General features: G+C 45.7%; 1 protein-coding gene across 5 annotated transcripts in view; it reads right to left on the bottom strand.

The window, feature by feature from the left end:
- Window positions 1-21,572, bottom strand: part of STS (steroid sulfatase) — a 182,130-nt gene that overhangs the window by 22,474 nt on the left and 138,084 nt on the right. For all 5 annotated transcript variants that reach the window (XM_060292964.2, XM_060292962.2, XM_060292965.2 and 2 more), the window contains 2 exons: window positions 15,418-15,555; window positions 2,487-2,646 (listed from right to left, as the gene is read on the bottom strand). In XM_060292964.2, the coding sequence (XP_060148947.1) occupies window positions 2,487-2,646; window positions 15,418-15,555 (298 nt within the window). The remainder of the gene's footprint in view (window positions 1-2,486; window positions 2,647-15,417; window positions 15,556-21,572) is intronic.

The raw sequence follows: 21,572 nt of genomic DNA, 5'->3' as shown, positions 1-21,572 counted from the left end.
AAAACAGGATGAACCCCATTAGCCTCAGATCGGGGTGGGTACGAGGTGCCGGCAGCAAGATCTCCCTTTAGGGATCTTCCTCTTTGCCTCTGAACTTTTCCCTTCCCTTGGCTCTTCCCAGTGAGGTGGAAAACCAGTTAAAGATAGTGTGAAAGCAGGGACTTCCCTGGTGGTCCGGTGGTTAACACTCTGTGCTCCCAATGCAGGGGGCCCGGGTGCGATCCCTGGTCAGGGAACTAGATCCCACATGCATGCCGCAACTGAGAGTTCACGTGTCACAACTAAGAAGTCTGCATACCGTGACTAAAGACCTGGCACAGCCAAATAAATAAATGTTTTAAAAATAATAAAAATATAAAGATACTGTGAAAGCAGAGAGTACCGACGAATTTAATATCATGAACCATGAGAGAAAAATGTACTTAATGAAACTATGAACACTCAGTGTGCACGGGTCATGGAACTATTTAGATTTATTCCAAGGGAAAGAACCAGGGCCAAAGAGCAAGTAAAATAAGGAGTGAGAGTTTTAGTTTTCTGTAAGAAAAGACTTTTGATGAGTTATTCCTGCCAAGTTTTCTGTCATTAGAGGGGAAGAAGAATCATTTGATTGGAATAGCAGCTCTTAGAAGCCCCTTCAGCCCTCACAGTGATGATTCTCTGAGCCCAGATGGACGTGAAACGTGTAAGTGGAAACAACTCTACTTCCCTACCTGTTACCTCTCAATATGGCGGGTGAAACAAAAATGGCAAGTATGCATGCATCCCTACTCTGCACTTGACATGCTCTAGTGCTTGCCATCCTGTGCAAGTGTGAACCCATTTGCAGGAGAAGAAATCAGGGCCCAGGAACTTCAATGCTTCAGCAGCAGTGAAGCCACAGCAGCATAGCTCCGGGAATCTCTGCTCTTCTCTGAAGCACCAGCTACCCTGAGACGGTGTGGTCCAGAGACCCACAGGGATGCCTGAGACCTACGAGGAGGTCTATGAGCTCAAACTGTCTTTGCAGTAATTCAAAATGTTATTTGCCTTTTGTACCCCCACTCTTTCATGAGCTCATGGTGGGTTTCCCCAGTGGCTCCATTATCACTCTGTCAGCCGATGCACTGTGTGCTTGGGCCCTCTTGCATTTAAAAACTTTTATTTCCAGGTTTAATTGCTCATATGACAAACGCTGATAGATACCGCCCACAGAAACACAACGTCTTTGGGCTCCTGGATCTGGGAAGAGTGTACAAGAATCTCGAGGCCACAAAGTTTGAGAAGGGCTGAAGTCTACAATTCTGCCTTTCCCATCTGTGTGTGTGTGTGTGTGTGTGTGTGTGTGTGTGTGTGTGTGCGTGCACTTTGAGAGGAACGTATACCTAATGCAGAAATTTGAAATAAAAGAAGAGTAAACCAAGGTTGCACACAATGGGAGGTGAGCAAACCTCTCCGTGGACTCAGCTCTGGCTGAGCTGTTGTTTTCGTCTCTGGTTTCCAGTTTCCTCTTGGTTCTGTCGGCAGCTGAATTTGAACAAGATTTGCAGCCCGTGTGCCTGCCGTCATCCTGGATTGCCACCCAACTAACGAAAGCAATGAATCAGTGTGCCTCACCTAGAACTCTTCAGATTGGTAATAACACTTAAGGAGAAACCACTGGCGATGCCGTCGGAAGTTGTATTTAAATGTAAGAGAAAGACATTTCATTTAGAACTCGCTAAATGAAGACGTGCTGGGAAAAAAGGGGCCTGACTAGGCACCCAACTGCCTTTCTCGCTGCTGCAGCAAAGAGCTGGTGAACAGGGCCAGGAGAAGTGTGGGATGAAACAAGGGAGGTTAGAGGGCATCTGCCCAGCTGCCCTTCTGCAAGCCGATGATGGGCACAGATGAGAGAGAGAGAGAGACAGAGAGAGAGAGAGAGAGAGAGAGAGAGAGAGAGAGAGGAGAGAGAGGGAGGGGGAGAGGTTCCACGGAATGCCAAAAGAGGGAGGCTCAGTTAAAGACCGTCCATCCCATAGGATTCCCCTGGTGGCACAGTGGATAAGACTCCATGCATGCTCTCAATGCAGGGGACCCGGGTTCAATCCCGCTCAGGGAACTAGATCCCACATGCTGCAACTAAGAGTTCACATGCCACAACTAAGGAGCCCGTCTGCCACAACTAAGGAGCCCACGTGCTACAACTTAGGAGCCAGCGAGCCCCAACTAAGGAGCCCGTCTGCTGCAACTAAGACCTGGTGCAACCAAATAAATGAATAAATAAACAAATATTAAAAAAACAAAAAGACTGTCCATCCCCTTCGGGCTTTGGACTTTATTTCCCACTGGGATAACAGGATGGACAGAGCGGTGTTTACATTGCTGGACCCACCAGTAAGTCCCATAACTGGGCGTGGATAAAGGGTCCAGCCGGAAGTAGCATATGCCACCGTGCAGGCGAATCGGAACACCCTTGCCCACAAAATCCGAAGGCGACTGCCCCGAGCACCTGGGAGTCACAGTACCTGTCTTCCGGCAGAGGGGACCCCGCAAGTTTGGCCACTGTCGGGAAGATGTCCATATTGCTTGTTGGCTCATCGATCTCCAGCCCAGCCTGGATCACCCCTGGCCATCGGAGGATGCCTGGAACCCGGATGCCTCCTTCCCAGTTGTTGGCTTTTCCCCCTAAAATGCCGAAGGAGAGGCATCAAGGAGATTTATACGTCTTTCCAACACGTACCTCAATGCACTCTTCAATGCTTAATGTGGGGTGGCCGATTTGGAAGAACCTAGTGATTTAATGACATGGATTCAATGAGAATTTCACAAGCAATACTGTATCTCTTGTGGTGAAGAATATATATCGGGTTGGCCAAGAATTTCGTTCGGGTTTTTCCATAAAATGTTACGGAAGAACCCAAACAAACTTCTTGGCCAACCCGATATATATATATATGTCATGGTCTCTACATGCATGACACACGGCCAGCACTGCCTGGTGGACACAAGTGCTGACTCTCATCAGGGAGACTCAAATCTCGCAGCAACAAAGACTTCTAACAATGTTTCTGGAGTCATGGGGTTCAAATTCCACTTCTACTTTTTACCGCTGGTAGGAGGCAAAATAATCGTACCCCCAAATGTCCACCTGCAACCCCTGGAATCTGGGGATATGGTACCTTATCCGACAGAAGGAGAGATTATTCTGGATCATGTGAGTGGGTCGAATACAATCACGAGGCTCTTTATAAGGGAAAGAGGGAAGCAGGAAAACTGGCATCAGAGCAGCTGAGGCTGTAGTCAGAGAGACTGGAAGATGCTACGTCACTGGCTCTGAACAGAGAGAAAGGTGCCCCAAGCCAAGGCATGCAGGTGGCCTCGCTCCCCGAGAGCCTTCATAAAGGAACACAGCTCTGCTGACACCTTGATTTTAGCCCACGTGGACCCATTTTGGACATCGGACCTGCAGAACTGTAAGATCATCCATTTGTGTTGTATTGAGCCACCAAACTGGTGGTGAATTCTCGCAGCAGCCCTAGGCAACGAAAACACCAGCTCTGTGCCCTTGGGACATGGATCCACCGCTGTGCCACACGTTCCAGACGTGTAAGATGTGAGTATTTCACGGGATTATGATCCCCAGCCTGAGAGACAGGAGACCACTGACCATAGCTGTTTTCATCATTGTTATTATTTTATTACTGGCATAGCTCTTACTGTTTCGTTGGGAAAACGAGCTTTGCATGTATGAGGCAATTCGAAAATAACTAAATAGAGCATGAAAGGGGTATCAGGAGGGGCTGGAGGGGTGAGCTGGGAGTGGGTCACAATGTCAACAGAAGATGCTCCCCAGGGTCTCTCACTAATGGTCCTTGGGGAAGGGAGACAGCAGCACAGCGGCCTGGGGCTCAAAGAGGCCAGAAATGCTGGATCCCTCCAGCAGGGAACCCGTGGATGGATGGAGAAACAGACACGCTGCTTCCCCAGGAGTAGTTCCCCATGACTTTGTAACAAGCTGTGCATAACTCTGATTGCAGCCCAACAAAAAGCACAGAGGATGCCTCTTCCCTGGGAACACGGGCCCTGAGGCAACAGACGTTGAGTTGGTTTGCGAAGGAGAAATAGGGTTAGCAGAGAAGGACAGGGGATTGCAAGGGAGATACAGGGAAAGCAGGTGAAGGAGAGCGGATTCTTTCTGAACATGTCTGAACAGAGAAAAGAGCATGGTCTGAATTTAAAATGCGGCCGAGTAACTGTCAAGTGCACACGTTTAACATCCTGGTGGCACTCGGCCGTGACAGGAGGCCACAGACAGACGACGGCTGAGTTAAGCTCTCCAGGACGGTGCAGAGAAAATTCTTCTACCATTCACTCCGAGACTCTTGTTAGGAACAGCTGTCTCTAAACCACGCTTCTATATTTTTGTCTTTGCACGTGCTGCCACCCGGCAGGTCAAATGCCTTTGAACGGCAAGAGCATATGCTTGCCATTCTTTTGCTTGACGTGGGCACAGAGTTTTCTGCAATACTCTATTTGTCATTTTTTTTGTCCTCTTGGGCATCTCCCCGCCTGATAACACTGGTTCCCTGGATTGATGGGAATCGCAAGGAAGCACGTGACGAATCTAATTCACACTGAAGTCTTTCTCATCCAAGATGCTATCGTTTACACCCTCCTCGATGTATTCAGTCCAGGGACTAAAACCCCACCAATTATAGATGGGAGATGTGACAAAACCGCCCAGGTCCTATCACACTATCATCCACCTGTTATTGGGGCAAGAATAAAACAGCAGCCGTCTGCTCATGTCACTGCTTGAAGGTAAAGAACTGAAGAACACCCTTAAGTTAACGGACCCGGGTTCAGAAGCTAAAGGTGACTATTTAAGCAAGACATCAAACGGCTAAATCATCTGAGCCAGGGGGTGGCACGTGTTTCCTTTGAAAAGCCAGGGAGTAACGATTTTAGGTGGTTTGGGTGGCTTGCCCAACTCCTCAGAAGCAGGAGGGCCAGACACCAGCAAATCAACATGGCTGCGTTTCGGGGAAACTTGATCTACAAGATCAGGCAGCAGGCTGGATCTGGCCCAAATGCCATAGTTTACTGAGCCCTGCTCTTTTTCTTTCTTTTTTTTTTTTTTTTATTGGAGTATAGTTGATTTACAATGCTGTGTTAGTTTCTGCTGTACAGCAAAGTGAATCTGTTATACATATACATATATCCACTCTTTTTTTAGATTCTTTTCCCCCATAGGCCATTACAGAGTATTGAGTAGAGCTCCCTGTGCTCTACAGCAGGTCCTTATTAGTTATCTATTTTATATATAGTAGTGTGTGTGTGTCAATCCCAATCTCCCAATTTACCCCCTGCCCTTACCCCCTGGGAACCGTAAGTTTCTTTCCTACATCTGTGACTCTATTTCTGTTATGTAGATAAGTTCATTTGTAGCCCTTTTTTAAATTTTTTGATCGATAGATTCCACATATGGAGCCCTGCTCTTAAAGTTACCGAATATAGATTTGGGGAGTCGGGTGCGTGCATCAGCCCTGACCCTACTCCGTAATATGAACTCCTTCAGTGTTATTAGGGGGGGAATGTCACCGTGACTTCCACTGATGATTTATTTTTTCACTTAATTGGACTCCTTCATACCTTCTGCAAGAACGGAGAACTAAAGAGTCTCTCCTTCAGCCTGAACTGTAAAGTAACCACATCCTGGCTCTGGCCCACCCTGCCAATACCACTCCTTAGTGGAGCTGAGTCTCACCTAAGTGCCCCAGCAAACAACGCATCCTATCCCACCTTCTGCAAAGTTCTGTTGCTGCTTTCTCTGCCAGGATTTTCCCCCAACCCCCAATCATTTCTGTAAACCCTCGAAAGCCTGCATAAAACGCTCTTCCTATTTACTCAAGGCTTCTACAACCACTACCACATGTAATGTCTTCCTACTCTCCATTTCCTGGGCATTTTTCAAGGTTCTTGTTTCTGGGATGTGTGACAATCAATGTGATCCCATCTCATCGTCCCAGCGGGACCAAGAGTACTTGAGAAGAAATTCTAATCGACTGTTGAATCAACTGCGGTCCACAGCGTAATACCTTCCAAATAGAGAAGGTCCAATATATGCAGTGAATGAACGAAAGAATGGATGAATTGATGCAGAGTATTCCTGGGGGAAAAAAAAAAGAGAACCTTACAGATGGGAGTGGTTATAAACTCCTGTTTCCAACCTCTTTTGGTCCCTTAACTTTGCTAGGCTTTTTCATTTCCCTAACCTGTTGCATTCCAAAAGTTCTCTCCTCCAGAGTCTTACCCAACAAGCTCATCTTCTTAGTCTCACTGTGCATTCCATCCAGGAAAATGAGCTCGATTAGCACGAAATACATCAATGCCCTGCCCTCCCAGACCTCAGTTTATCCACTGATGTCACATCCCCAACCATGTGCCCCTCCAGGCAACCTTGGCCTCCGTCACCCACAGACCACATCACTCCCACCTGCTCTGTCTCAAAAGTGAGTGATCCAAACACTCTATTATCTAACCACAAACCTCTGCCTTCCAATACAGCTTTCTCAACCTTGGGCCCAAACTCTGCAATATCGAACCCTGTCGTACCACGGTCACACGTTTTGTCAAATAAAACCCAATGCAGTCATCTCGTCGAGGACTGCGATCATTCAGTAGTTCAGTTTTCTACTAAGTGGACAGTCCCAATTGTTCCAAATGACACTTCAATTTTTGGGACGTTTGCTAACTTTATCCTATGTGGTCCCGATGACCAGCTCAGATCATGCAATATACCATTTCCATCACATTGTTGCCAAAAGACTGGATCCCAGAGAACCTCTGACACATGTTCATGCCTTCCCAGTACGATACCAGCCCTCAATGAAAATATCTATCTGTTCTCTGTAAATCGAGATCTTCTCAACATCTGGTTAAAGTGACCAAATGGGGTCCCTTCCTGTTCCTGGAATCCAGGGTTCCCCACCTGCAGGTGGCATGTCAACCCTCCCCCAGAATACTACTTGTCACCCCCATGCCCTGCCCTACCCCGCCTTCAGTAGGTAACTCTGTTTCCTTCTGCAGAGAGGAAACAGAGGGCTTCATTTGGGAACACCTTCAAGTTCCAGCCACTATCCCTTCTCATTGCACCAGCATCTGCTCTCCGCATTCCCCAACAGACTAGACAAGGTCCCTCCTCCTGGCAAAGATCAATCCTCCCACATGTTGGCTCTCATTTCCCACCGTCTTCTCAGAAATCTGACATTCTCAGGTGTCCCCTGTACCTTCACGATCCGTCTACTGAAGCTGACTTGAGAGAATGAAATACACTCCAACCTTCCCCATGACAAAGAACCCCTTTCACAGCCCGTCTCCCTGCACAGACACATTTCTGAAAAGAATCTGAGAAACGGCTCACCTTCCGGCCCCCTTCTATCCAGCCAGCCTCTGCCCCTAGCTCTGCACCGAAAATACTCATGGGAACATCACGTGTATAATATACACAATGGCTCCTTGGGGTCTACATCCTACTTGACTGTTTCTCAGCGTCCACTTCTACGAACCATATTCTTCCCTGGACCTTCCCTTCCCCCCCAGTTTTCTTCTTATTTCCCTGTCACTCTCTCCGTATCTCCTTTGTTGGATCATCAGCTCCCGTATCACCTTTTATGTTCGGCTTGGTCCCTGACCCTCTTCTCTTCTTACACTAAAGGATCCCATACACCAACCCAATATAGGTCTCTGCCCAGGAGTCCTAATTCCTAAAGGGAACCTCTGTCTAGCGAATCACACCAGTCAAACACGGAAGAGACAGCTTTGACGTCCTCCCCTCCCTCAAACCCAATATCTAATCAATCACCAATACCAATGGGTTTACCGATACAAGCACGTTGATTCACTGCCCGCTTCATTGAGTTAAACCACTGATCCTTCAAACCTAAGCTCAAGTGGTTTTTCATTTACATATTCACTCAAAACTAATTTCTTACAATATGTCAGACCCTATTCTAGCTTCTAAGCATACAGATGTGAGTAGAATACGTCTGGATCGTAGTTCTTGCACTCTGGCAGGCGACAGTATTCCTTGCCCTCACTAAGGGCACTGAGGACACACTTTGCATGTACTGACTTCTTAGTCATCTCAACAGTCTTCTACGATGTTCCTATAATAACAATCCTATTATTCAAATTCTAAAGACAAGGGAACCAAGTCGCTGCCTGGGAGTCCTAATGCCTCAAAATACTTCTATCTACCCAACCACACCAGCCAAAAACATGAGACATCTTATGTTACCCCTCAACTCATCCTTATTCTCACTTCTTTACCCTTTCCTTAGAGTGGATTTGGGTGATATTCTTGACCTCCAATTTTAACTACTACCCAAATGGCAATAACTATATATGTATACACACACACACACACATATATACAAATATATATAAACACACAATATATATACACACATTTCTATCTATCTACCTATGTCTGTTCATCTATCTCTATCTATCTATCTATCTATCTATCTATCTATCTATCTATCTATCTATCTAGGTAGCCATCTATCTATCTACCTACCTATGTCTATCCATCCATCCATCCATGCATCATATCTATCTATCCCTATCTATCTATCTATCCATCCCTATCTGTCTGTCTATCTATCTACTTCATTCTATCAGACATACTAACGTGGATGTAGGGTACCTTTCATCAGCTACATCGCCCAGTATCCCTGGTTGACACCTTCATCTCTTATAGCAACCTTGAGCTGCTTTTTTGTTCCCTGTAAAGCATCTCACTCCTGCCTGGAATGAACTCTCCACCTCTCCTCTCCCAGCCAACACTCCCAAGCATCAGCCTGCAAAAGGTCCATGTCTCCTGGGAAGTTCTCTGAATTCCCAGGTTGGGGAACAACGTCTAATCGTCCCTTCTCAGAGCTTCCTTTCTACTTTGTTATTCTGAAACCATCTCCTTAGATGTCCATCTCAACCAAAGAATATGAGCTACTAGAGGCTGGGGACCCTGTATTCGCTGTCATCATGTCCTAGAAGCCAGCCCCGAGCCTGGCATCCTATGGGGGCTCAGTATATGCGTGCTTCTCAGTGGAATTTAACTGAAGGAATGAACTGCTAGGTGAGGATAACACGTGAGCTTCTTTCAAAGAGGAAAAGCCTGGGGAAGCCTGGGGGATGCCTCCTGGCACACAAGTCCTGATACCAGCAAGACCAGCCAGCTTTGCCCTCTCTTGGGGAGCTGATGAAAATGTTTGCTAAAATCTGAAGAATGAACCTGAACGTAACCACCCCCTAATAAACTAGCAGAGCCTCTTGCTGTTTTTTTTTTTTTTTTTTTTTTCTCCAACAAAAGCACCCGTTGCTCTGAGAGCCGTGGGACTGCCTGAGGCAAAGAGCCGCCAAACTCAGTGACTGTAAGAAGGAACTCCTAAGCCACATGGACTCCAGCCAATCACTGGCTTTTGGAACCTGCACTGCAAGGAAAACTGCGGTGCCTTTCTTGCAGGCATCAGGGAATTCGGAGAGCATTTCTCTGCCCGTGGAGAAAGTCTACGTTCATGAACACTCAGGGAAATACGATTTTCAGCCCTCACACCCAACCAATGCTTCTGCAGAAGCCATCTATAGAGTTAATTTATCCACTCCATTGACACTTATTACTTGCCTTTACGCAGAGTAAAAGGGAGGCAGGGGGTTGAGGGGGGAGCCTCCTGCTGGGTGACCTTGACTTGGGAGAGGAATGAAAAGGAAGCCAGAGCTAGGAGTATGATGTTCTCATCCGAGACTTCGGGGAATTTTCAGCTGTGAGGAAGAGGAAGGAAACTCTAAACGCTAAGAAAATCTTAGGGAAGTTATTCCGGTTCCAGCTAAGGGAGGATATGTTAGGCAAAAGGTGAAAATAAGTTTACAAATATTACATGCTAGGGAGGGTGTGGAGAAAAGGGAACCCTCCTACACTGTTGGTGAGAATGTACTTTGGTGCAGCCACTATGGAGAACAGTCTGGAGGTTCCTTAGAAAACTAAAAATAGAGCTACCATATGATCCAGCAATCCCACTCCTGGGCCTATATCCAGACAAAACTGTAATTCAAAAAGATACATGCACCCCAATGTTCATAGCAGTACTATTTACAATAGCCAAGACATGGAATATAACCTAATGTCCATCGACAGGTGAATGATAAAAGAAAATGTGATATATATGTATAATGGAATATTACTCAGCCATAAAAAAGAATAAAATAATGCCATTTGCAGCCACATGCGTGGACCTAAAGATGATCATACTAAGTGAAGCCAGACAGAGGAAGACAAATACCATATCACTTATATGTGGAATTTAAAACATGACACAAATGAACTTATCCGTGAAACAGAAACAGACTCACAGATATAGAAAACAAACTTATGGTTACCAAAGGGGAAAGTGGGGGAGGGATAAATTAGGAGTTTGGGATTAACAGACACACGCTACTTTACATAAAATAGATAAACAGGGCTTCCCTGGTGGCGCACTGGTTAAGAATCTGCCTGCCAATGCAGGGGACATGGGTTCGAGCCCTGATCTGGGAAGATCCCAAATGCCGCGGAGCAACTGGGCCTGTGCACCACAACTACTGAGCCTGCGCTCTAGAGCCCATGAGCCACAACTTCTGAGCCCACATGCCACAACTGCTGGAGCCCGTGCTCTGCAACAAGAGGAGCCACCGCAATGAGAAGCCCGCGCACCGCAATGAAGAGTAGCCCCTGCTCACCGCAACTAGAGAACGCCCGCACGCAGCAATGAAGACCCAATGCAGCCAAAAATAAATAAATAAAATAAATCAATTTTTTTTAAAAGTTAAATAGATAATCAACAAGGTCCTACTGTATAGCACAGGGAACTATACTCAATATTTTGTAATAACCTGTAAGGGAAAAGAATCTGAAAAAAATAGATATATGTGTGTGTATAAATGAATCACTTTGCTGTACATCTGAAACAAACACAACATTGTAAGTCAACTATATTTCAATTAGAAAAAAAAGAGAGAGAGAAAAAACTAGTAGTGTCACTATCGCCTCAACCCCACAAAATTAAATTAATTTTTTGAAATGCAGACTACAGCAGAATCTAATGTTCCTCTGATTAAAAGGGATTAGCTGTTGAACTCTGTGTCGTGATTTAATCACAGCCATTCTACCAAGGTGGTCCGTAGATTTCATTAGTGAAACAGACTGAGGAATACGGAGGGATCACTGAGTTCAAATAGTATAGTTTTTTTTTTTAGGGGAAGGCTGAATAATGACCCCTAAAGATGTCCATGTTGGAATCCTTGGAACCTTTGAATTGTACCTTGTTTTCTGAAAAAGGGACTTTGTAGATATGATTACATGACTGATGGTGTGATGGGGAGATTATCGTGGATTATCTCGGGGGGCCCTAAGGGATAGTAGGAGTGCCCTTAGTAGAGTGAGGCAGGATGGGATGTGACTAGAGAAGAGAAGGCCATGTGAGGAAGGATAGATCTTTTGGAGAAGTTCTGATGAAGACTGCAAGTCAGGATTGTTCTGAAAGGATGCTCTTTTGATCAGTGAGCTCAAACGGTGTGATTTCTCTGTGTTTGCATAAATCATAGGAGTGCATGCAAGCTCACAGCTTTAGAAAACAAGGTGTCTTGACACTGAGAAGTCTTTGGTCATTCCCCATAGCTAGAAGGAAACCGCATCTTTTTTTTTTTTTTTTTTTTTTGAGCATCATACCGTTAACAATGTTTCACTGTGAACTTGATTTCAACTAAACTTGACAAAGGGATAATGCTTTGCGATAGAGTGGTGGCTGAGATATTAATACAGTGTCAGACACCGATGGTAGTTCTAGCATTCAAACAAAGTATGTCTAACACATTCAATATGTTTCTTAAAAAAACAAAAAAAACAGGGAGCAGCTGTGAGCCTGCTCTTCAGATTGTACGAGAAGCCCAATTCCAAGGCATCCTTCAGACCCTGGACACTCTCTTTCTGACTCATCCTCACCATCCACTTAGGTCTCTGAAGAGTCAGCCATCGACACAAAATGCCAGTACATCGCCTTCTTTTCAACACCAGGCTCCCTCAGATTCATCGCTGGTGGTCATCTGGTCATCTGTCCCCGAACCAAAGCTCCGTCACACCATATATGTGACTTTCTTAAATAACGTATTACTTGCTGACCACATCTATTACTGTGACTGATGTACACGTCTCGGCAGCAGCCACTAAGCAACTTTGGAACCTAACAGACCTTCACCGGGGGAATGAATGGACGGGGGAGCCAGTGCATGAAATGCAGTCTGGGACTCCATCTCGAGAGACGCTATCATGTATAAAATAACATAAAAACAACTCTCCGCACACAGTCCATAACTAAAGGAAATACGACGAAAGCACCTCATCTTACTCTACAGGAATACATACTTTCACTTCTCGCTCCTCGAAAATAAGACTGAATAGAGGAGGGCTGGCTGAAAGAGTGGGTTAATCCTGTTCCGAGTAGAGACACCTGCTCGGTCATTTCACCCGTGTTGAGTATCAGTCGTGTGTCCTGCACTGGGGAGGGAACGATGACAAGCAAAGGAAGTGGTATGAACATCCAGCGAGGTTGTCCAGACCCGCACTGAACAGGAATCCTTCCCTCCTGGGTTCCAGGTAAACGAAGGTGTAAACAAAGGTCCCGGGGGGGCCCCCCAGTGCTCAGAATTTGAAAGGACTCAGATGTGCATGTCGAGGATGTAAATAGAAGTATAAGGTTTCACAGGCTACGTGCTGCCATTGGGATGGGTGACAGACTGCCTTTTCGCTGTCTGTTTGGTTCAGGACTGGTGTGATCTGGTGTTACCCAATTCCTGCCAGTTTGCAGAGTAAGCCATGTGCTTCTCTCCTCATCCCAGCTATACTGAGGAGGGTATGTGGTTGGGAGAGTGGAAAGAGCTCCAGGTAGAAGGATAAGAGCTCAAGCACACCCTGGCTACCTCCTTCCCAGCCTGGTCTCCTTTGGGAACATTTCTTGGGCCCTGTTGGCCGAGTGAGGCTCTCCTTGCCGTATGCACCACAGGCATCTTGTGCCAAGAATGTCGACACCCTTGTTAAATCGCATGGGCCTCCTTAGGCTTCCTCCCACCACCCCCAACCCAACCACCCATGCAAACAACTAACCACCCAACCAACCAGCCACTGACCCAACCAACCATCCAACCATCTACCCAACCAACCACCCACCCAACCATCCACCCACCCAAACAACCATCCACTCACCTACCCACCCAACTGACCACCCACCCAATCAACCACCCAACCATCCACCCACCCAATCAACCACCCAACCATCCACCCACCCACCCAACCAACCAGCCATTTACCCAACCAACCATCCACCCAACCAACCAGCCACCCACCTACCCACCCAACTGACCACCCACCCAATCAACCACCCAACCATCCACCCACCCACCCAACCAACCAGCCATTTACCCAACCAACCCCACCCAACCAACCATCCACCCACCTACCCACCCAACTGACCACCCACCCAATCAACCACCCAACCGACCACCCACCCAAAAAACCATCCACCCACCTACCCACCCACCCAACCACCCACCCAACCAACCACCCACCCAACCAACCAGCCATTTACCCAGCCAACCACCCAACCATCCACCCACTCAACCATCCACCCACTCAACCACCCACCCACCCACCCAACCACCCATCCACCCAACCAGCCATTTACCCAACCAACCATCCACCCAACCAACCAGCCACCCACCTACCCACCCAACCAACCAACCACCCAATCAACCACCCAACCATCCACCCACTCAACCAACCACCCACCCAACCAACCATCTACCCAACCAACCATCCAACCAGCCACCCAACCAACCAGCCACCCACCTACCCAACCCGTTGACCATGGGCTCCTTTAGGGCAGGGACCGTATTGTTGCCTCTAACCCAGTGCCAGATACACAGTTCAATCAGGGTTTTGTAAACTAATGGATGAAAGCACTCCATGGATTAGCATTTCATATCTTTGTAGGTAAACTCTGATTTCCTGAGTCCCTGGGAATCTGTGAAACAACCATGTGAGAGAATAATGAAAGGGCATTAAAGCACCTCATGGCCTTGGGGAGCAAAATTCAATGCGCTTCCCTATGTGTCACGCATCTTGCTTTATTCAGCAGCCCCTACTGTCTGGGACACCTTGCTTTGCCTTTTGCACGGTCACTTCTAATCATCCTCCCCCATGTTACATCCAACCCACACCCACTGCAGATTCGGGTGGTGTCCTAACCCTTAGCACGGATATGCCCTTTGAGGTATCTCACCTAAGTCTTTGTGAAATGGGCCACATGTTATTATACCCAGGTATCTATGTCTCATATTCGCAGAGTGTATGTTGTATAAGCAACTTGGGGTCAGCAGATGGGTCTTATCTAATATCCCCAATGACAGGTAGCCTGATCCATCTTGGTGGTGGCTTAGCTAATGCTCTGTCAGGAAGGAAGCATCAGCCCACAATGCTGTAGCATATGGAGATAGGCAGAATAATGACCTCCCAAAGAAGTCCGCATCCTCATCCCCGGACACTGTGACTAGGTTACCTTCCATGACAAGAGGGACTCTGCAGATGTGATTAAGGGTCTAGAAATAGGAAAAATTACTCTGGATTACGTGGGCAAGACTGACATAATCACAAGGGTCCTTAAAATTGCAGGCAAGAAAGTCAGAGTAAGTGAAAGAGATGGAATTATGGAAGCAGAGGTCAGAGAGAGAGAGAGAGAGGAAGGTTTGAAGACACTGCATTGGTGGCTTTAAAGGTGGAAGAAAGGGTCCACGAGCCAAGGAGAGTGACCACCTCCAGAAGCTGGAGAAGGCAAGGAAATGGATTCTCCCCTGGAGCCTCCAGAAAGATGCAGTCCTGCTACCATCTTGATTTTAGACCAGTGAGACCCATTTCAAACTTCTGATGCCCAAATACAAGTTAATAGCTTTTTATTGTTGCTGTAACAAATCAACACAAACTTCCAGGCTTAAAGCAATTGTAGTTGTAGAGGTCATGGGGGGAGGGTGTAAGGGGTCTTGTTTGAACCAACTACACTATGGGGCCAACTACACTATGAACCAACTACTATGGGGCTGAATTTAGATTTAGGGGGAAAACACCCTCATTTTAATGTCTGGACACAGAATGCGTGCTTTTAAGTTCTGGGGGGACCATAGCGGAAATGGTCACTTTGGCCATGTGAGTTTTCAATGCCTGTGACCCCATAAAGCCCTGTATGTTTCAAGTGGCAGAAGAATAGCACCACAGCTCCAAGGTCCAGGAGAAGGTGATGAGGGGGTAAGCGGCGGGGGGGCAGGCAGAGCACAGAGCTGACACCGTGCCATTTCCCACCTGCACAGATCGCTCACCTTTATAGATTCCGTTACTGCCTCCGTGACCTTCCCCTTTGACAGTCACCTCCTCTACATGTGCTCCTTGGTCCGAGGAGAAGTAGACCAGGGTGTTATTAGCCAGTTTCAACTCATCTAGAACATCCAAGATCTGTCCTGAAGGGGAGAAAACACTCAGTGTTAAAATAGTGCAATCTTTACAAAAGAAAGGGAGGTGATTCGCCCTCATCGACCTGTCTGTTAATTTCTCATGGTGAGAAGGAGATGGTCTTACACACTGAGCTCTCCTGTGCTGATCCCAACAGGGGATGCAGCAGAATCAGAAGGAGCACAGTGGCCGGGCTCTTGGCAGAGACAATGAGAAGATGCAGTCAGTGAATTAAGTATCATCTACAAGCATCATTTGAACGTCTAGGCATCACGGGGTGACCCTGTAGGGAGACCTGATAAAGGATTCTAGAGGCATCAGGCTCACAGATCATGAGCCCCTTGGAGGAAGATGCCGGAAGAGAGAAGCCAAATTGCTGCAATCACCAGCTGGCCTGAGGCTATAAAGAAGTCTACTGGTTTTCCTTATTGACTGGAAAAAACTAAATCATCACTGTTCCTCTTATACAAACAAACATTTCTAAAACTATTTTATGATGAATGACCTTTTTCATACTTACCATAGATACCCAGGTCTAAAACTGTCCATCATGAAGATAAATATTCCTCACACTTTCCTTTTTCTTTTCCTCACCTTCTTTCCCCATACTTCCCATTGTATACTAACCCCCATATAGCAACCCTTCAAAATAATAATGATACCATGGTCAACAATGAGAGTAATGGGTACCATTTGTTGAACACTCTGCCTGCAGAGGACTTTATTCCATGTTCTCTTGATTACATCATACCGAACCCTACGAGTAAAGAGCATTGGCTCCATTGCACAGCTGAGGGCAACAGTGCTCCAAAAAGATACATGACCTGTTCAAAGTCACACCGTTAGGAAGTGAGAGACCCAGAAAGGAAGAGTTAAGTCTGACTGCAAAACCCAAACTCTCAAACCCTGCAGAGTTAAGTGGATGAACTCAGTGAAAATCACAGAGGAGGAAAAAAAAAAAAAAAAAAAGACATGAAGGAAAAAAAGTTAGAGTTACATCCTGAAACACCCATGCATGACATGATAATGATGGCTGCTGTCTTCAAATTAATCCAGGAAGAAGGGAAGTGAGTACAGAGCGTGGATTAATAAAATCAGGCGTGACTTCATTAATTGTTAAATGTGGATCCAGGGCATATGGCAGTTCACTGCACTTTTCTCTCTGCTTCTATGGATGCCTCAAATTTTCCATAAGAATAAACAAAACAAAACAAAACAGAAGCCAGCTGAAGACTGAGGAATGGGCTGAAACACGGACTCTCTGATTAGGAAGCTACCACCTGCTCTCAGATCAGAAGAAAATGATAGTCAGACCAGAGGTATATAATTTACAATTTTCACGGAGATTGCTACATTCACATGCTGCCAATTTAATTTAGTCCATGCATGCAGTTACTGTTTGAGGTATTAAAGGGTCTGACTCGGTTTTTTGATGTTTGACAGATAAGAGCTTTTAAGTCTCACCTCTGCCTCTTCCACTTGTGCCCAACAAGCTAATAAGAAAGCCTGGGGGCTCCCTCCCCCAGTGCCCATGGAAGGTTCAAACTATGCCAGCTCCTACCTCCATGTGGGAACCCACATCCAAGCCCCAGCTCCTACCCACCATGAAAGCTGGATCTGTCTCCTTTCCCATCTCCCTCAAGCCATCTTCAGACCAGCCTAGGCGCTGTCCTGCTTTCCCCAGAAAGCCTCATTATATGTGAGATACAACCTTTTCCACATCCTCTTGGGGTGGCTATAGCATCACTCGTCTCGACAGGGGACCATCTCTTCACTGTAGGTAACCCCACACCTGGAATTCTAAAAGGACACCAGGCATCCTTTGCAGCAGAAATAATAACTGGATATGGGTAATCCTATCCATCAGGTAGGTCACGCCCTCCGCGGAGACAGGCCCTGCACTCCAGGGTTGCACCTTCACCAACTTGGTCCAGAAAAGGGGTATAAGGCCACAGAGACAACCCTCCACGGAGGTGGCAGAGATGATTTCTGATGTGAAAGCAAGACCCCAGTCATCTGTTACCAGACACATTCTTGTTATTTGATTGCAGTGCCACAGGCTAGAGTACATTTAATCTTTTTTCAGTGTTTTAACTCATATAATAAACATTCCTAGAAGCCACACCATATACCTATATGTCATCCTCAGGACCAAAAATAATATGCACGGGGCCATTTTAGTGATTTGTCACCCATGATAAATCATCGTCAGCCGGACATTTATCGTGCTGTGATTTGGTTCAGCTAAGCAAACCACGTGTGCACTCGGGCTTGGGGGAGTTTGACTCTGACACTAATTTAAGGCTTATCACTTTGAAAATGGTAATTAGTTTAATGAGTTCACAGAGGAAGAAGCAACAAGGCGATGTAACCCCCACTTAACACTTTTTTTCTTTTTGCGGTACGCGGGCCCCTCACTGCTGTGGCCTCTCCCGTTGCGGAGCACAGGCTCCGGACGCGCAGGCTCAGCGGCCATGGCTCACGGGCCCAGCCGCTCCGCGGCATGTGGGATCTTCCCGGACCGGGGCACGAACCCGTGTCCCCTGCATCGGTTGAGAGTGGACTCTCAACCACTGCACCACCAGGTAAGTCCGTCCCCCCACTTAACGCTTTGAAGGAAAAATGCCCCTTTTGGTGCATATAGTAATTTCTAAATAAAATAACACAGATTAGGCAGAGAGCAGAGCATTCAGGGTTTTACTTCCTTGTGTTTTAATTGCTATTTTGCAAAAGGGCATACAACCACGCACCTCCATTTCAAATGAAATTCACCTTTCATATATTACATAGAAGTATCTTAGCATGAAGAAAATGCCGTGAAGAAATGCCTTTTTAAAAAATATGGCTTCCGTGATAACTTCTATGGACACAATGTAAATATTTAGAGCACGTTTATTTACCATTGCCAAAACCTTGGAAGCAAGCAAGGTGTCCTTCAGCAGGTGAACGAATAAACTAACTGTGGTCCATCCAGACAGTGCGATATTATTCAGTGGTACAAAGAAATGAGCTACCAAGCCATGAAGAGACATGGAAGAACCTGAAATGCATAGGGCTAAGTGAAAGAAGCCCATCTGAAGGGGCTACATACTGCATGATTCAACTCTATGACATGCTGGAAAAGGCAAAACTAGGCAGACAGTAAACAGATCAGTGCTTGTCAGAGGTTGGAGGGGAGGGAGGGAAGAAGAGGCAGAGCACAGAGGATTTTTAGGGCAGGGAAAGTATTATGTACGATGCTGTAATCATTACGCATTTGTCCCGACCCACAGGAGGCGCAATTCCAATGGTGAACTCTAATGTAAACCATGTAATTTAACTGATAATAATGTATCAATATTGGCTCATCAAATGCAACACATGTACCCCGCTAATACAAGAGATAACATGGCAAATTGTGTGCAGAAGAAATGAATATAGGAAAGCTCTCTGTACTTTCTACTCTGTTTTTCTATAAACCTAAAACTGCTAAAAAAAAAAAAAAAAAAGTCTACTGGGAATTTCCTAGCGGTCCAGTGGTTAGGAGACTGCACTTTCACTGCTGAGGGCCCGGGTTCGGTCCCTGGTCGGGGAACTAAGATACTGCAAGCCACACGACACGGCCAAAAAATTAAAAAAAAAATTTTTTTTAGTTTTTAAAAAAAGAAGCATTATTAAAATAAATACATATTAAAAAATAGTCCAGTAATTTTTAAAAGATGCCTTTCAAGTGCACTGTTGCCTCCTAGACTTCCTCATCCATGCACTCAACACGTGTTTGCAAAAGCCTAGTAAACACAGGCTAGAGACCGGGGCACGCAGAGGGTCATGGACAGCGTTTGTTCCCAAAGCCTCCTGGTGACCCTTGCCTTTGCTCAAGCCAGCTACATCTCCTAGGTACAGATTCCCCTCTAGGCTATTTTCATATTCAGACGAAGCTGCAGCTGCATTTATGACACAGACTCCTTCTACGAAAATATATCTTGCATCCTTCCCCATTTTCACACTCCTCCCTAGATATTTCCTCCAAATTCCAAGACTTCCAATGACCATGATACTTGCTGCATGATACATGATATTTTCTTTGTCCCCATCAATTTTTCTGATTCATTGCCTAGAGTGATAACTTTATCCGTTTCATCAAAATCACTGCACACCACTGGGCTGGGATTAATACGAGAGAATCTAGCTGAGGCCACCATGCGTTTACACACAGAAAACCATCAGATTTCTGACTTCCTTTTAGTTCTTTTTTCTCCTGCAAGAGGCACCCTTGTACCTAATAACTATTTGGGTCTTATGCCAGCATCTCATTCAGAAAGCCCGGGGCCCATTAACCATTAAATGTTTCATGATATTGATCCTATCAAGTTCTAACATATTTCTCTTCTAAAAATTGTGCCCAGAAATCTCCTGTGGGAACAAATACTGCTGGATGATTCTTGCTTTCAGACCCATACATTGGAAGTCAGAGGTCCACAAATATCATCTTTCAGAAGGTTCTCCAGGTATAATGATACCAATTTACGTAGGATGATAGTTTTGAATTACCGATGGTGGGCTGCAGGATAGCTTATAAATGAAACGCTTTATTTCCAAAGCTTTCTCACATTCTTCCTGGAACGAAACAAATACAGGAAACAAGCCATTTCGAGAAGAGCACTTTGTTATTTAACCAGAGACAATAAGAGCTAGCACACTGGAAAAGATGAGAACTTGTCATTCTAAAGGAGAAAACTTGGTGCTGTGAAAATCGGGGTCCTTCCTCCTTCAGGTGTGAAGCCTGGGTCCTGGAGAGTTTGTTCATTCCATTGATTCACACCACGAGCGGGTGCCAAGCCACTCTTTGGAGTCAGGACTGTGGCGCGCCACACAGGAGAGAAGGGTTTTGGGCTTGGGCAGAATCCTAGCTCTGTCGTGAAAGGGAAGTGCTATAATGCAGAATTAACTGCTCAAGCTCTGGCTTCTGGGTCCTGACAGAAGCCAACCTGGTTTGAGCCCTGGGTCCCTGGTTTGCTCACTGGGGTTCTTTGCCTCTAAGTCAGAGGCGATAACATGTAATAGTAGAAGAGGTTGCCATAAGGGATGAAAGAGAATTGCATCCCAAACTCTTAGCCCAGCACTAGGAGTGCTCAATGCAGCTCAGCTCTTACAATGGAGTTAAAAATCTGAGTTAAGCAATCAGTTTGCCTAAAATCCAAACTACAATGAGGTATCATCTCATACTCGTCAGAACAGCCATCATCAAAAAGTCTACAAATAACAAATGCTGGAGAGGGTGTGGAGAAAAGGGAGCCCTCCTGCACTGTTGGTGGGAATGTACATTGGTGCAGCACCTATGGAGAACAGTACGGAGGTTCCTTCAAAAACTAAAAATAGAGTTACCATATGATCCAGCAATCCCACTTCTGGGGGTATAGCTGGAGAAAACTCTAATTTGAAAAGATACACGCACCCCTATGTTCATAGCAGCACTATTTACAACAGGCAAGACATGGAAACAACCAAATGTCCATCAACAGGTGGATGGATAAAGATGATGTGATATATATCTATCTATCTATCTATATATCTATATCTATACACACACAATGGAATATTACTCAGCCATAAAAAAGAATGAAATAATGCCATTTGCAGCAACATGGATGGACCTAGAGATGATCATGCTACGTGAATTCAGAAAGAGAAAGACAAACATCATACGGTATTGCTTACATGTGGAATCTAAAAAAAAATACAAATGAATTTATTTACAAAACAGAAACAGACTCACAGACATAGAAAACAAACTAATGGTTATCAAAGGGGAAGAGGTGGGGAGGGATAAATTAGGAATTTGAGATTAAAAGATACACACTACTATATATAAAATAGATAAGGAACAAGGACCTACTGTATAGCACAGGGAGCTATATTCAATATCTTGGAATAACCTGTAATGGAAAAGAATCTGAAAACGTGTATATATATATGTGTGTGTGTGTATATATATATATATACACACACACACACACACACACACGCACATTGTAAATCAACTATA

This window comes from Globicephala melas, chromosome X, assembly GCF_963455315.2.
Source record: "Globicephala melas chromosome X, mGloMel1.2, whole genome shotgun sequence".
Taxonomy (NCBI): domain Eukaryota; kingdom Metazoa; phylum Chordata; class Mammalia; order Artiodactyla; family Delphinidae; genus Globicephala; species Globicephala melas.
This window is presented reverse-complemented; position numbering and strand designations above follow the sequence as displayed.